The following is a 16,947-nucleotide window of genomic DNA, read 5'->3' on the forward strand; positions in this document are numbered from 1 at the left end:
ACGAATCCCCTCAGACTAGTTCGTTCAAATACGATGTGTGTAAAGTGCAAAAAATGGCGAAAAAATGGCCGCACACGCCAAGATGGCGGGCGCCCCGTTGCCATGGCGACAGGTGTTACATTGAGTTTGTTGGTCAACACGGGGCGGTACACGTGTGTGCCGAGTTTTGTCTTCCTACGTTGAAGTAGACTTCCGGGGCCCCATTCATGTGGTGATTTTTGGTGACTCTAGGTGGCGCTGTTGAGCCAATTTTGGATTGAATAGTATGCGGACCTTATGATATCCGAGTTACGCGGGACTTGAGGTGTGTGCCAAGTTTCACAACTTTTCATGGGTGTTTAGGGGGTCAAATTTGGCGTCGAAATGCTTAGAAGGAGAAGACTAAACATTTCAGGAACAATAGGGCCTTGCCATACTTTGTATGGCTCGGACCCTAATAAACATTTCAGGAACAATAGGGCCTTGCCATACTTCGTATGGCTCGGACCCTAATTAAAGCCGCAAGCGGCATCCATCGGGTCCGAGCTGCCTGGACCCCGCCACCCGATGTCGACATGACAACAGGTGGTGTAACGCGTTAAGGACCCAACCGGTATGAATCATGTCAAGTTTGGTGCAGTTCCCATGTATTCCTATAGAGATATGAGCAAACCGTGTTTCATGGCGAGAAGGCGTTTTTCCGTCGGTTGCCACGGTTACACGCTTTCTCCTATCAGAAAGATTTGAGTAGCGTTTGTTCCCCAACTTGTCAGGAAGGTTCCCACCAAGTTTGGAGTCGGTCGCCCGAATCCCCTCAGACTAGTTCGTTCAAATGGCAGTGAAATCCAAGATGGCGGGTACACCGTTGCCATGGCAACAGGTGTTCGATTGACTTCTTTGCTGCTGTTGGGGTGGGACACGTATGAATTCTGTGAAGTTTGGTGAAGATCCCGTGTATTTCTATGGAGATTTGATCAACCCGTGTTTCATGGCGAGGAGGCTTTTTCCGTCGGTTGCCAAGGTTACAGGCTTTTTCCTATTAGAAAGATTTGAATAGCATTTGGTCCCCAACTTGTCAGGAAGGTTCCCACCAAGTTTGGAGTCGGTCGCCCAAATCCCCTCAGACTAGTTCGTTCAAATGGCAGTGAAATCCAAGATGGCGGGTACACCGTTGCCATGGCAACAGGTGTTCAATTGACTTGTTTGCTGGACTTGGGGTGTGACACGTATGAATACTGTGAAGTTTGGTGCAGATCCCGTGTATTTCTAAGGAGATATGATCAACCCGTGTTTCATGGCGAGAAGGCTTTTTCCATCGGTTGCCACGGTTACACGCTTTCTCCTATTAGAAAGATTTGAATAGCGTTTGGTCCCCCACTTGTCAGGAAGCTTCCCACCAAGTTTGGAGTCAGTCGCACAAATCCCCTCAGACTAGTTCGTTAAAATGGCAATGAAATCCAAGATGGCTGCCACCCCGTTGCCATGGCAACAGGTGTTCGATTGACTTCTTTGCTGGACTTGGGGTGTCACAGGTATGAATACTGTGAACTTTGGTGCAGATCCCATCTATTTCTATGGAGATATGAGCAAACCGTGTTTCATGGCGAGAAGGTCATTTTCCATCGGTTGCCACGGTAACATGCTTTCTGCTATTAGAAAGATTTGAATAGCGTTTGGTTCCCAACTTGTCAGGAAGCTTCCCACCAAGTTTGGAGTCAGTCGCACGAATCGCCTCAGACTAGTTCGTTCAAATACGATGTGTGTAAAGTGCCAAAAATGGCAAAAATATGGCCGTACACGCCAAGATGGCGGGCGCCCCGTTGCCATGGCAACAGATGTTCGATTGAGTTTTTTGGTCGACTCGGGGTGTTACACGTGTGTACCGAGTTTCGTGTTCCTACGTGGAAGTAGACGTTCGGGACCCCATTCATGTGGTGATTTTTGGTGACTGTAGGTGGCGCTGTTGAGCCGATTTTGCATTGAAGTGTATGCGGACCTTATAATATCCGATTTTCGCCGGGCTTGACGTGTGTGCCAAGTTTCACAACTTTTCATGGGTGTTTAGGGGGTCAAATTTGCCGTCGAAATGCTTAGAAGAAGGAGGAGGAGAATAATAATAAACATAGCAGAAACAATAGGGCCTTGCCATACTTTGTATGGCTCGGACCCTAATTAAAGCCGCAAGCGGCATCCATCGGGTCCGAGCAGCCTAGACCCCGCCACCCGTCTCATACACCTGTTCCTAGCATGGTAGGTAACCTGGTAACATGGAAGGTAAAATGGCAAAACACCCAGCTGAAAATCTGAAATGTTGATATACTTAGTTAGCATTCTTTGCTTGCATGCTAATTCTGCTAGCTAACATGCTATGTTGCCATGACAACAGGTGGTGCAATGCGTTAGGGACCCAACAAGTATGAATCCTGTCAAGTTTGTTGCAGATCCCATCTATTTCTGTGGAAATATGAGCAAACCGTGTTTCATGGCGAGAAGGCTTTTTCCGTCGGTTGCTACGGTTACACGCTTTCTCCTATTAGAAAGATTTGAATAGCGTTTGGTCTTCAACTTGTCATGAACGTTCCCACCAAGTTTGGAGTTGGTCGCACGAATCTCCTCAGACTAGTTGGTTCAAAAGGCAGTGAAATCCAAGATGGCGGGCACGCCGTTGTCATGGCAACAGGTGTTCAATTGACTTCTTTGCTGTACTTGGGGTGTCACACGTATGAATACTGTCAAGTTTGGTGCAGTTCCCATGTATTCCTATGGAGATATGAGCAAACCGTGTTTCATGGCGAGAAGGTCATTTTCCGTCGGTTGCCACGGTAACACGCTTTCTGCTATTAGAAAGATTTGAATAGCGTTTGGTCCCCAACTTGTCAGGAAGCTTCCCACCAAGTTTGGAGTCAATCGCACGAATCCCCTCAGACTAGTTCGTTCAAATACGATGTGTGTAAAGTGCAAAAAATGGGCAAAAAATGGCCGTACACGCCAAGATGGCGGGCGCCGCGTTACCATGGCAACAGGTGTTTCATTGACTTTTTTGCTCGACTCGGGGTGTTACACGTGCGTGCCAAGTTTCGTCTTCCTACGTCGAAGTAGACTTCCGGGGCCCCATTCATTTGAGCACTTTCATTTTTTCTAGGTGGCGCTGTTGAGGCACTTTTGCATTGAAGTGTATGTGGACCTTAGAATATTGCGATTTTCGCCGGGCTTGATGTGTGTGCCAAGTTTCACAACTTTTCATGGGTGTTTAGGGGGTCAAATTTGGCCTCGAAGCGCTTAGTATAATAATAATAATTAAAGCCGCAAGCGGCATCCATCGGGTCCGAGCTGCCTGGACCCCGCCACCCAATGTCGCCCTGGGAAAAGGTGGTGTAATGCGTTAAGGACCCAACGTGTGTGAATACTGTCAAGTTTGGTGCAGTTCCCATTTATTCCTATGGAGATATGAGCAAACCGTGTTTCATGGCGAGATGGTCATTTTCCGTCGGTTGTCACGGTAACACGCTTTCTCCTATTAGAAAGATTTGAGGAGTGTTTGGTCCCCAACTTGTCAGGAAGGTCCCCACCAAGTTGGGAGTCGGTCGCCCGAATCCCCTCAGACTAGTTCGTTCAAATGGCAGTGAAATCCAAGATGGCGGGTACACGGTTGCCATGGCAACAGGTGTTCGATTGACTTCTTAGCTGCACTTGGGGTGGGACACGTATGAATGCTGTGAAGTTTGGTGAAGATCCCGTGTATTTCTATGGAGATATGATCAACCCGTGTTTCATGGCGAGGAGGCTTTTTCCGTCGGTTGCCACGGTTACAGGCTTTTTCCTATTAGAAAGATTTGAATAGCATTCGGTCCCCAACTTGTCAGGAAGGTTCCCACCAAGTTTGGAGTCGGTCGCCCGAATCCCCTCAGACTAGTTCGTTCAAATGGCAGTGAAATCCAAGATGGCGGGTACACCGTTGCCATGGCAACAGGTGTTCGATTGACTTCTTTGCTGCACTTGGGGTGTGACACGTATGAATGCTGTGAACTTTGGTGAAGATCCCACGTATTTCTATGGAGATATGAGCAAACCGTGTTTCATGGCGAGGGCATTTTTCCATCGGTTGCCACGGTTACACGCTTTTTCCCATTAGAAAGATTTGAGGAGCGTTTGGTCCCCAACTTGTCAGGAAGCTTCCCACCAAGTTTGAAGTCAGTCGCACGAATCCCCTCAGACAAGTTCGTTAAAATGGCAGTGAAATCCAAGATGGCGGGCACCCCGTTGCCATGGCAACAGGTGTTCTATTGACTTCTTTGCTGGACTTGGGGTGTCACAAGTATGAATCCTATCAAGTTTGGTGCAGATCCCACGTATTTCTATGGAGATATGAGCAAACCGTGTTTCATGGCGAGAAGGTCATTTTCCGTCGGTTGCCACGGTAACACGTTTCCTGCTATTAGAAAGATTTGAACAATTTTTGGTCCCCAACTTGTCAGGAAGCTTCCCACCAAGTTTGGAGTCAATCGCACGAATCCCCTCAGACTAGTTCGTTCAAATACGATGTGTGTAAAGTGCAAAAAATGGCAAAAAAATGGCCGCACACGCCAAGATGGCGGGCACCCTGTTGCCATGGCGACAGGTGTTACTTTGAGTTTTTTGGTCAACTCGGGGTGGTGCACGTGTGTGCCGAGTTTCGTTTTCCTACGTTGAAGTAGACTTCCTGGGCCCCATTCATGTGGTGATTTTTGGTGACTCTAGGTGGCGCTGTTGAGCCAATTTTGCATTGAAGTGTATGCGGACCTTATAATATCCGAGTTACGCCGGACGTGACGTCTGTGCCAAGTTTCACAACTTTTCATGGTTGTTTAGGGGGTCAAATTTGGGGTCAAAGCGCTTAGGAGAACGAGAATAATAAACATAGCAGAAACAATAGGGCCCCGCCATACTTTGTATGGCTCGGACCCTAATTAAAGCCGCAAGCGGCATCCATCGGGTCCGAGCTGCCTGGACCCCGCCACCCGATGTCGCCATGACAACAGGTGGTGTAATGCGTTAAGGACCCAACGTGTGTGAATACTGTCAAGTTTGGTGCAGTTCCCATTTATTCCTATGGAGATATAAGCAAACCGTGTTTCATGGCGAGATGGTCATTTTCCGTCGGTTGCCATGGTAACACGCTTTCTCCTATTAGAAAGATTTGAGGACTGTTTGGTCCCCAACTTGTCAGGAAGCTTCCCACCAAGTTTGGAGTCGGTCGCCCGAATCCCCTCAGACTAGTTTGTTGAAATGGCAGTGAAATCCAAGATGGCGGGTACACCGTTGCCATGGCAACAGGTGTTTGATTGACTACTTTGCTGGACTTGGGGTGTCACAGGTATGAATACTGTCAAGTTTGGTGTAGATGTCACGTATTTATATGGAGATATGAGCAAACCGTGTTTCATGGCGAGGTCATTTTCCGTCGGTTGCCACGGTAACACGCTTTCTGCTATTAGAAAGATTTGAATAGCGTTTGGTCCCCAACTTGTCAGGAAGCTTCCCACCAAGTTTGGAGTCGGTCGCACGAATACCCTCAGACTAGTTCGTTGAAATGGGAGTGAAATCCAAGATGGCGGGCACCCCGTTACCATGGCAACAGGTGTTTGATTGACTTCTTTGCTGGACTTGGGGTGTCACACGTATGAATTTTGTCAAGTTTGGTGCAGATCCCACGTATTTCTTTGGAGATATGAGCAAACCGTGCTTCATGGCGAGAAGGCGTTTTTCCGTCGGTTGCCACGGTAACACGTTTCCTGCTATTAGAAAGATTTGAACAATTTTTGGTCCCCAACTTGTCAGGAAGCTTCCCACCAAGTTTGGAGTCAGTCGCACGAATCCCCTCAGACTAGTTCGTTCAAATACGATGTGTGTAAAGTGCAAAAAATGGCGAAAAAATGGCCGCACACACCAAGATGGCGGGCGCCCTGATGCCATGGCGACAGGTGTTACATTGAGTTTTTTGGTCAACACGGGGTGGTACACGTGTGTGCCGAGTTTCGTCTTCCTACGTTGAAGTAGACTTCCTTGGCCCCATTCATGTGGTGATTTTTGGTGACTGTAGGTGGCGCTGTTGAGCCAATTTTGCATTGAAGAGTATGCGGACCTTATAATATCCGATTTTCGCCGGGCTTGACGTGTGTGCCAAGTTTCACAACTTTTCATGGGTGTTTAGGGGGTCAAATTTGGCGTCGAAATGCTTAGGAGGAGGAGGAGAAGGAGAATAAACATTTCAGGAACAATAGGGCCTTGCCATACTTTGTATGGCTCGGACCCTAATTAAAGCCGCAAGCGGCATCCATCGGGTCCGAGCGGCCTGGACCCCGCCACCCAATGTCGCCATGACAACAGGTGGTGTAACGCGTTAAGGACCCACCGAGTATGAATCCTGTCAAGTTTGGTGCAGTTCCCATGTATTCCTGTGGAGATGTGAGCAAACCGTGTTTCATGGCGAGAAGGGTTTTTCCATCGGTTGCCACGGTAACACGGTTTTTCCTATTAGAAAGATTTGAGGAGCGTTTGGTCCCCAACTTGTCAGGAAGCTTCCCACCAAGTTTGGAGTCAGTCGCACGAATCCCCTCAGACTAGTTCGTTCAAATACGATGTGTGTAAAGTGCAAAAAATGCCAAAAAAATGACCGTACACGCCAAGATGGCGGGCGCCCCGTTGCCATGGCGACAGGTGTTACATTGAGTTTTTTGGTCGACACGGGGTGGTACACGTGTGTGCCGAGTTTCGTCTTCCTACGTTGAAGTAGACTTCCGGGGCCCCATTCATGTGGTGATTTTTGGTGACTCTAGGTGGCGCTGCAGAGCCAATTTTGCATTGAATAGTATGCGGACCTTATAATATCCGATTTTCGCAGGGCTTGAGGTGTGTGCCAAGTTTCACAACTTTTCATGGTTGTTAAGGGGGTCATTTTTGGGCTCAAAGTTCTTAGAAGGAGAATAATAATTAAAGCCGCAAGCGGCATCCATCGGGTCCGAGCTGCCTGGACCCAGCCACCCGATGTTGCCATGACAACAGGTGGTGTAATGCGTTAAGGACGCAACCTGTATGAATCCTGTCAAGTTTGGTGCAGATCCCACGTATTCCTATGGAGATATAAGCAAACCGTGTTTCATGGCGAGAAGGCATTTTTGTGTCGGTTGCCACGGTTACACGCTTTTTCCTATTAGAAAGATTTGAGGAGCGTTTGGTCCCCAACTTGTCAGGAAGCGTCCCACCAAGTTTGGAGTCAGTCGCACGAATCGCCTCAGACTAGTTAGTTCAAATGGCAGTGAAATCCAAGATGGCGGGCACTCCGTTGCCATGGCAACAGGTGTTCGATTGAGTTCTTTGCTGGACTTGGGGTGTTACAGGTATGAATACTGTCAAGTTTGGTGGAGATCCCATCTATTTCTATGGAGATATAAGCAAACCGTGTTTCATGGCGAGAAGGCGTTTTTCCGTCTGTTGCCACGGTAACATGCTTTCTGCTATTAGAAAGATTTGAGGAGCGTTTGGTCCCCAACTTGTCAGGAAGCTTCCCATCAAGTTTGGAGTCAATCGCACGAATCCCCTCAGACTAGTTCGTTCAAATACGATGTGTGTAAAGTGGAAAAAATGGCCAAAAAATGGCCGCACACGCCAAGATGGCGGGCACCCCGTTGCCATGGCAACATGTGTTACATTGAGTTTTTTGGTCAACACGGGGTGGTACACGTGTGTGCCGAGTTTCGTCTTCCTACGTTGAAGTAGACTTCCTGTTCCCCATTCATGTGGTGATTTTTGGTGACTGTAGGTGGCGCTGTTGAGCCAATTTTGCACTGAATAGTATGCGGACCTTAGAATATCCGATTTTCGCCGGGCTTGACGTGTGTGCCAAGTTTCACAACTTTTCATGGGTGTTTAGGGGGTCAAATTTGGCGTCGAAATGCTTAGGAGGAGAAGGAGAATAATAATAAACATAGCAGAAACAATAGGGCCTTGCCATACTTTGTATGGCTCGGACCCTAATTAAAGCCGCAAGCGGCATCCATCGGGTCCGAGCTGCCTGGACCCCGCCACCCGATGTCGCCATGACAACAGGTGGTGTAATGCGTTAAGGACCCAACCTGTATGAATCATGTCAATTTTGGTGCAGTTCCCATGTATTCCTATGGAGATATGAGCAAACCGTGTTTAATGGCGAGGAGGCTTTTTCCGTCGGTTGCCACGGTTACAGGCTTTTTCCTATTAGAAAGATTTGAGGAGCGTCTGGTCCCCAACTTGTCAGGAAGCTTCCCACCAAGTTTGGAGTCAGTCGCACGAATCCCCTCAGACTAGTTCGCTCAAATGGCAGAGAAAACCAAGATGGGGGTCACCCAGTTGCCATGGCAACAGGTGTTCGATTGACTTCTTTGCTGGACTTGGGGTGTCACACGTATGAATACTGTCAAGTTTGGTGCAGATCGCACGCATTTCTATGGAGATATGAGCAAACCGTGTTTCATGGCGAGGTCATTTTCCATCGGTTTCATATCCGAGTTACACCGGACGTGACGTCTGTGCCAAGTTTCACAACTTTTCATGGGTGTTTAGGGGGTCAAATGTGGCGTCGAAATGCTTAGGAGGAGGAGGAGGAGAAACATTTCAGGAACAATAGGGCCTTGCCATACTTTGTATGGCTCGGACCCTAATTAAAGCCGCAAGCGGCATCCATCGGGTCCGAGCTGCCTGGACCCCGCCACCCGATGTCGACATGACAACAGGTGGTGTAACGCGTTAAGGACCCAACCGGTATGAATCATGTCAAGTTTGGTGCAGTTCCCATGTATTCCTATAGAGATATGAGCAAACCGTGTTTCATGGCGAGAAGGCGTTTTTCCGTCGGTTGCCACGGTTACACGCTTTCTCCTATCAGAAAGATTTGAGTAGCGTTTGTTCCCCAACTTGTCAGGAAGGTTCCCACCAAGTTTGGAGTCGGTCGCCCGAATCCCCTCAGACTAGTTCGTTCAAATGGCAGTGAAATCCAAGATGGCGGGTACACCGTTGCCATGGCAACAGGTGTTCGATTGACTTCTTTGCTGCTGTTGGGGTGGGACACGTATGAATTCTGTGAAGTTTGGTGAAGATCCCGTGTATTTCTATGGAGATTTGATCAACCCGTGTTTCATGGCGAGGAGGCTTTTTCCGTCGGTTGCCAAGGTTACAGGCTTTTTCCTATTAGAAAGATTTGAATAGCATTTGGTCCCCAACTTGTCAGGAAGGTTCCCACCAAGTTTGGAGTCGGTCGCCCAAATCCCCTCAGACTAGTTCGTTCAAATGGCAGTGAAATCCAAGATGGCGGGTACACCGTTGCCATGGCAACAGGTGTTCAATTGACTTGTTTGCTGGACTTGGGGTGTGACACGTATGAATACTGTGAAGTTTGGTGCAGATCCCGTGTATTTCTAAGGAGATATGATCAACCCGTGTTTCATGGCGAGAAGGCTTTTTCCATCGGTTGCCACGGTTACACGCTTTCTCCTATTAGAAAGATTTGAATAGCGTTTGGTCCCCCACTTGTCAGGAAGCTTCCCACCAAGTTTGGAGTCAGTCGCACAAATCCCCTCAGACTAGTTCGTTAAAATGGCAATGAAATCCAAGATGGCTGCCACCCCGTTGCCATGGCAACAGGTGTTCGATTGACTTCTTTGCTGGACTTGGGGTGTCACAGGTATGAATACTGTGAACTTTGGTGCAGATCCCATCTATTTCTATGGAGATATGAGCAAACCGTGTTTCATGGCGAGAAGGTAATTTTCCATCGGTTGCCAAGGTAACATGCTTTCTGCTATTAGAAAGATTTGAATAGCGTTTGGTTCCCAACTTGTCAGGAAGCTTCCCACCAAGTTTGGAGTCAGTCGCACGAATCGCCTCAGACTAGTTCGTTCAAATACGATGTGTGTAAAGTGCCAAAAATGGCAAAAATATGGCCGTACACGCCAAGATGGCGGGCGCCCCGTTGCCATGGCAACAGATGTTCGATTGAGTTTTTTGGTCGACTCGGGGTGTTACACGTGTGTACCGAGTTTCGTGTTCCTACGTGGAAGTAGACGTTCGGGACCCCATTCATGTGGTGATTTTTGGTGACTGTAGGTGGCGCTGTTGAGCCGATTTTGCATTGAAGTGTATGCGGACCTTATAATATCCGATTTTCGCCGGGCTTGACGTGTGTGCCAAGTTTCACAACTTTTCATGGGTGTTTAGGGGGTCAAATTTGCCGTCGAAATGCTTAGAAGAAGGAGGAGGAGAATAATAACAAGCGGCATCCATCGGGTCCGAGCTGCCTGGACCCCGCCACCCGATGTCGCCATGACAACAGGTGGTGTAATGCATTAAGGACCCAACGTGTGTGAATACTGTCAAGTTTGGTGCAGTTCCCATTTATTCCTCTGGAGATATAAGCAAACCGTGTTTCATGGCGAGAAGGCGTTTTCCGTCGGTTGCCACGGTTACACGCTTTTTCCTATTAGAAAGATTTGAATAGCGTTTGGTCCCCAACTTGTCAGGAAGGTTCCCAGCAAGTTTGGAGTCGGTTGCACGAATCTCCTCAGACTAGTTCGTTCAAAAGGCAGTTAAATCCAAGATGGCGGGCACGCCGTTGTCATGGCAACAGGTGTTCAATTGACTTCTTTGCTGCACTTGGGGTGTGACATGTAAGAATACTGTGAACTTTGGTGAAGATCCCATGTATTTCTATGGAGATATGAGCAAACCGTGTTTCATGGCGAGAAGGTCATTTTCCGTGGGTTGTCACGGTAACACGCTTTCTGCTATTACAAAGATTTGAATAGCGTTTGGTCCCCAACTTGTAAGGAGGCTTCCTACTAAGTTTGGAGTCAATCGCACGAATCCCCTCAGACTAGTTCGTTAAAATACGATGTGTGTAAAGTGCAAAAAATGGCCAAAACATGGCCGCACACGCCAAGATGGCGGGCACCCCGTTTCCATGGCAACAGGTGTTTCATTGACTTTTTTGCTGGACTCGGGGTGGTATACGTGTGTGCCGAGTTTCGTCTTCCTACGTCGAAGTAGACTTTCAGGACCCCATTCATTTGGGGATTTTTTTTGGTCTCTAGGTGACGCTGTTGAGCCATTTTTGCATTGAAGTGTATGCTGACCATAGAATATCGAAATTTGCTCGGGGCTTGATGTGTGTGCCGAATTTCACAACTTTTCATGGGTGTTTAGGGGGTCAAATATGGCTTTTAGGCGCTTAGAAGGAGGAGAATAAACATTTGGAAAACAATAGGGCCCCGCCATACTTTGTATGGCTCGGACCCTAATAAACATAGCAGAAACAATAGGGCCTTGCCATACTTTGTATGGCTCGGACCCTAATTAAAGCCGCAAGCGGCATCCATCGGGTCCGAGCTGCCTGGACCCCGCCACCCGATGTCGCCATGACAACAGGTGGTGTAATGCGTTAAGGACCCAACGTGTGTGAATACTGTCAAGTTTGGTGCAGTTCCCATTTATTCCTATGGAGATATAAGCAAACCGTGTTTCATGGCGAGATGGTCATTTTCCGTCGGTTGCCATGGTAACACGCTTTCTCCTATTAGAAAGATTTGAGGACTGTTTGGTCCCCAACTTGTCAGGAAGCTTCCCACCAAGTTTGGAGTCGGTCGCCCGAATCCCCTCAGACTAGTTTGTTGAAATGGCAGTGAAATCCAAGATGGCGGGTACACCGTTGCCATGGCAACAGGTGTTTGATTGACTACTTTGCTGGACTTGGGGTGTCACAGGTATGAATACTGTCAAGTTTGGTGTAGATCTCACGTATTTATATGGAGATATGAGCAAACCGTGCTTCATGGCGAGAAGGCGTTTTTCCGTCGGTTGCCACGGTAACACGTTTCCTGCTATTAGAAAGATTTGAACAATTTTTGGTCCCCAACTTGTCAGGAAGCTTCCCACCAAGTTTGGAGTCAGTCGCACGAATCCCCTCAGACTAGTTCGTTCAAATACGATGTGTGTAAAGTGCAAAAAATGGCGAAAAAATGGCCGCACACACCAAGATGGCGGGCGCCCTGATGCCATGGCGACAGGTGTTACATTGAGTTTTTTGGTCAACACGGGGTGGTACACGTGTGTGCCGAGTTTCGTCTTCCTACGTTGAAGTAGACTTCCTTGGCCCCATTCATGTGGTGATTTTTGGTGACTCTAGGTGGCGCTGTTGAGCCAATTTTGCATTGAAGAGTATGCGGACCTTATAATATCCGATTTTCGCCGGGCTTGACGTGTGTGCCAAGTTTCACAACTTTTCATGGGTGTTTAGGGGGTCAAATTTGGCGTCGAAATGCTTAGGAGGAGGAGGAGAAGGAGAATAAACATTTCAGGAACAATAGGGCCTTGCCATACTTTGTATGGCTCGGACCCTAATTAAAGCCGCAAGCGGCATCCATCGGGTCCGAGCGGCCTGGACCCCGCCACCCGTCTCATACACCTTTTCCTAGCAAAGTAGGTAGCCTGGTCACATGGTAGGTAAGATGGTAAAACACGCAGCTGAGTATCTGAAATGTTAATATACTTAGTTAGCATGTTTTGCTTGCATGCTAATTCTGCTACCTAACATGCTATGTTGCCATGACAACAGGTGGTGCAATGCGTTAGGGACCCAACAAGTATGAATCCTGTCAAATTTGGTGCAGTTCCCATGTATTCCTATGGAGATATGAGCAACCGTGTTTCATGGCGAGAAGGCTTTTTCCGTGGGTTGCCACGGTAACACGGTTTATCCTATTAGAAAGATTTGAGGAGCGTTTGGTCCCCAACTTATCAGGAAGGTTCCCACCAAGTTTGGAGTCAGTCGCATGAATCCCCAGAGACTAGTTTGTTGAAATGGCAGTGAAATCCAAGATGGCGGCCACCCCGTTGCCATGGCAACAGGTGTTCAATTGACTTCTTTGCTGGACTTGGGGTGTGACACGTATGAATACTGTGAACTTTGGTGCAGATCCCATCTATTTCTGTGGAGATATGAGCAACCGTGTTTCATGGCGAGGTCTTTTTCCATCGGTCGCCACGGTAACACGCTTTCTGCTATTAGAAAGATTTGAGGAGCGTTTGGTCCCCAACTTGTCAGGAAGGTCCCCACCAAGTTTGGAGTCGGTCGGACCATTCCCCTCAGACTAGTTCGTTCAAATGGCAATGAGATCCAAGATGGCGGCCACCCGGTTGCCATGGCAACAGGTGTTTGATTGACTTCTTTGCTGGACTTTCGGTGTCACACGTATGAATACTGTCAAGTTTGGTGGAGATCCCATGTATTTCTGTGGAGATATGAGCAAACCGTGTTTCATGGCGAGAAGGCGTTTTTCCGTCTGTTGCCACGGTAACATGCTTTCTGCTATTAGAAAGATTTGAGGAGCGTTTGGTCCCCAACTTGTCAGGAAGCTTCCCACCAAGTTTGGAGTCAATCGCACGAATCCCCTCAGACTAGTTCGTTCAAATACGATGTGTGTAAAGTGGAAAAAATGGGAAAAAAATGGCCGCACACACCAAGATGGCGGGCACCCCGTTGCCATGGCGACAGGTGTTACATTGAGTTTTTTGGTCAACACGGGGTGTTACACGTGTGTGCCGAGTTTCGTCTTCCTACGTTGAAGTAGAGTTCCTGGGCCCCATTCATGTGGTGATTTTTGGTGACTGTAGGTGGCGCTGTTGAGCCAATTTTGCATTGAATAGTATGCGGACCTTATGATATCCGATTTTCGCCGGGCTTGACGTGTGTGCCAAGTTTCACAACTTTTCATGGGTGTTTAGGGGGTCAAATTTGGCGTCGAAATGCTTAGGAGAAGGAGAATAATAAACATTTCAGGAACAATAGGGCCTTGCCATACTTTGTATGGCTCGGACCCTAATTAAAGCCGCAAGCGGCATCCATCGGGTCCGAGCGGCCTGGACCCCGCCACCCGTCTCATACACCTTTTCCTAGCATGGTAGGTAACCTGGTAACATGGAAGGTAAAATCGCAAAACACCCAGCTGAAAATCTGAAATGTTGATATAATTAGTAAGCATTTTTTGCGTGCATGCTAATTCTGCTAGCTAACATGCTATGTTGCCATGACAACAGGTGGTGTAATGCGTTAGGGACCCAACAAGTAGGAATCCTGTCAAGTTTGGTGCAGTTCCAATGTATTCCTATGAAGACATGAGCAAACCGTGTTTCATGGCGAGAAGGCGTTTTTCCATGGGTTGCCACGGTAACACTCTTTTTGCTATTAGAAAGATTTGAATAGCGTTTGGTCCCCAACTTGTCAGGAAGCTTCCCACCAAGTTTGGAGTCAATCGCACGAATCCCCTCAGACTAGTTCGTTCAAATACGATGTGTGTAAAGTGCAAAAAAGGGCCAAAAAATGGCCACACACGCCAAGATGGCGGGCACGCCGTTGCCATGGCAACAGGTGTTTGATTGACTTTTTTGCTCAGCTTGGGGTGTTAGATGTGTGTGCCGAGTTTCGTCTTCCTACGTCGAAGCAGACTTTTGGGACCCCATTCAATTGGAGATTTTTGGTGACTGTAGGTGGCGCTGTTGAGCCATTTTTGCATCGAAGTGTATGCGGACCTTATAATATCCGAGTTACGCTGGACTTGACGTGTGTGCAAAAATTCACAACTTTTCATGGGTGTTTAGGGGGTCAAATTTGGCGTCGAAATGCTTAGAAGTATAATAAACATTTCAACTACAATAGGGTCTCGCCATACTTTGTATGGCTCGGACCCTAATAAACATTACAACTACAATAGGGCCTTGCCATACTTTGTATGGCTCGGAACCTAATAAACATTTCAGGAACAATAGGGCCTTGCCATACTTCGTATGGCTCGGACCCTAAAAAACATTTCAACTACAATAGGGTCTCGCCATACTTTGTATGGCTCGGAACCTAATAAACATTTCAGGAACAATAGGGCCTTGCCATACTTTGTATGGCTCGGACCCTAATAAACATAGCAGAAACAATAGGGCCCCGCCATACTTTGTATGGCTCGGACCCTAATTACTGGTTCTGACAGCAAAAACCGGAGAAAACGGTCACAGCCACTGATCATTGAAACCTTGTCCTTTGAAATACCACACCCAAATCTAACTGAACCCTTACTTCTGAGGACTTCCTGTTGACATGGGGACATGTCCACACTGGTTCAGTAATTTCTGATGAGTTGATCCGCAGCATGCTAGGACCCTGTAGTTTTTACTTTGGTTGTTATTACTCTTCCTCCCCTAAAAAACGTTGGACAGCCTAAGCTGTAAGACTAGTGAGAGTTATTCCCAGGTCCTGGTCCCCGCCTGCACGTAACTGGTTCTGGCAGAAAAAGTGACACCTGTCAGCCACGTGATGACTCTCGAGGACCAGAGTTAGTGATTTCCCTTTTAATCATACTAATTAAAATGTAGCGTTAGCTTACTAAGTAAGTGTAGCAGGAACTCGTGGTATTTTATGTTTTACCAGTGTTGGGGAAATTTCATATTATTCCCTTTATTATATTGTGTCTACTGATCACGCTCAGGGTAAACAGGTTGTTTAGGTTCTTGGTAATTAAGTTTAATACTGAGTAGCCTGTTGCTATCATGCATTCTTTAGAACAGTTCGCTCTGACCTGTGTGACTTATCTGATACCAGCCAGGCGCCTCAGGATGACCCAGCCGAGCATCCTGCCTTAATGTCACTGGGGTTGTTTTACGTGCTCAATAAACTGAAAAAGCTCATTAGGTTTGCTGAAGTGTCTAATCCTGTATGAGGAACAGACAATCTCTTTGTTTGTATTTCATGATGTGTTGTGACTGATCATTCTGCTTAAAAGATGCTGCCTGTATGTTTCTTATCAGATTCTCTTCAGATCTCTGTGCTGTCAGACCTCTGAACAGTGTCTCGGATTGCAATTCTATTCTTTATATTTTAATCCTGTGTTCAATAAACTTGTAATCATTTTTCACTTCAGAACAGACTCCTCATCCTTTTCAGAGTAACTTTTTGCCTCAACACCAGTTTTACCAGTGAAGGCATTTAGATGACTTTTGAATCGTACCTTTCTGCTAACCAGTAGCCAGCTGGGTTTGTGGAGTGGTCTGAAGCCCACAGAAACCTGGTGTGAGTTTGAGTGAAGGAGCCCCCTGGTGGCCACTGATGATCCATACTCTCTCATGATGCTGCGACTCTTTAAAAACAAACAAACAAACAAAAACAACAACAGAGATTAACACATCTAAATTTAGGTGAAACACCAACAGAGTCCACATGGAAAGAGGAGGTCACCCGATTCCTCATCTTACAACATTTATGCTCCAATATGATCTATTTGGTGTGTGTGTGTGTGTGTGTGTGTGTGTGTGTTCAACAAACTGGACTTGGTTCTGATTCTACCAATAGTTGTTTTATTATTAATCAAAAAAGCAGAAAAATCTCACTTCAAATTTGACTGCTTCAATGTTTTCAGTTGATATGTAATGAGATACTTACCGTCCAATCAGCAGTGAGGAGGTCAGCATCCGACAGATACTCGCTGGCTCTGTCCACATCTTCCATTTCAGAGAAGAAGTCCAGGAAGTTCTGGTGGAGGTACAGGTTAAAAATCTCTCCTGACATGTGAGAATGCTCAACCACCATCTGAAAAAAGGGAAGAAAACATCGCTGTCTTAATGTTCTGAGACTAAAAAATGGAAGAGGTGAAAATATTTACCTCAGGGTCGATGGTCAATGCTTCTCTGTGATGGTGCATCAGGTGACTTGGTAAACCCGGTCTAGGAGAACCTCCAGGACTCTCTCCTGTTTGGGAACATCAGTTTTAGACTTGATCATTTCAGCAGTACAGTAAATGATCAGGTGTTTACTAGTCTGAAGGACTTTCTACTGGTCAACCAGTAAACCACAAATGTTCATGATCATGTCATGATTGAAGTATAAACGTTCAGTTCTCAAGAATCCAGATCTGGACTTGG

The 16,947-nt window shown here is 47.1% G+C and overlaps 1 protein-coding gene across 1 annotated transcript in view; it reads right to left on the reverse strand.

The window, feature by feature from the left end:
- rad17 (RAD17 checkpoint clamp loader component) overlaps positions 1-16,947 on the reverse strand; it is a 96,753-nt gene that overhangs the window by 28,406 nt on the left and 51,400 nt on the right. Inside the window, exons 12-14 of the mRNA XM_041998643.1 lie at positions 16,689-16,774; positions 16,469-16,615; positions 16,038-16,166 (exon numbers count right to left, since the gene is read on the reverse strand). Coding sequence (XP_041854577.1) covers positions 16,038-16,166; positions 16,469-16,615; positions 16,689-16,774 — 362 coding nt within the window. The remainder of the gene's footprint in view (positions 1-16,037; positions 16,167-16,468; positions 16,616-16,688; positions 16,775-16,947) is intronic.

Source organism: Melanotaenia boesemani, chromosome 11, assembly GCF_017639745.1.
Source record: "Melanotaenia boesemani isolate fMelBoe1 chromosome 11, fMelBoe1.pri, whole genome shotgun sequence".
In the NCBI taxonomy this organism is placed as follows: Eukaryota; Metazoa; Chordata; class Actinopteri; order Atheriniformes; family Melanotaeniidae; genus Melanotaenia; species Melanotaenia boesemani.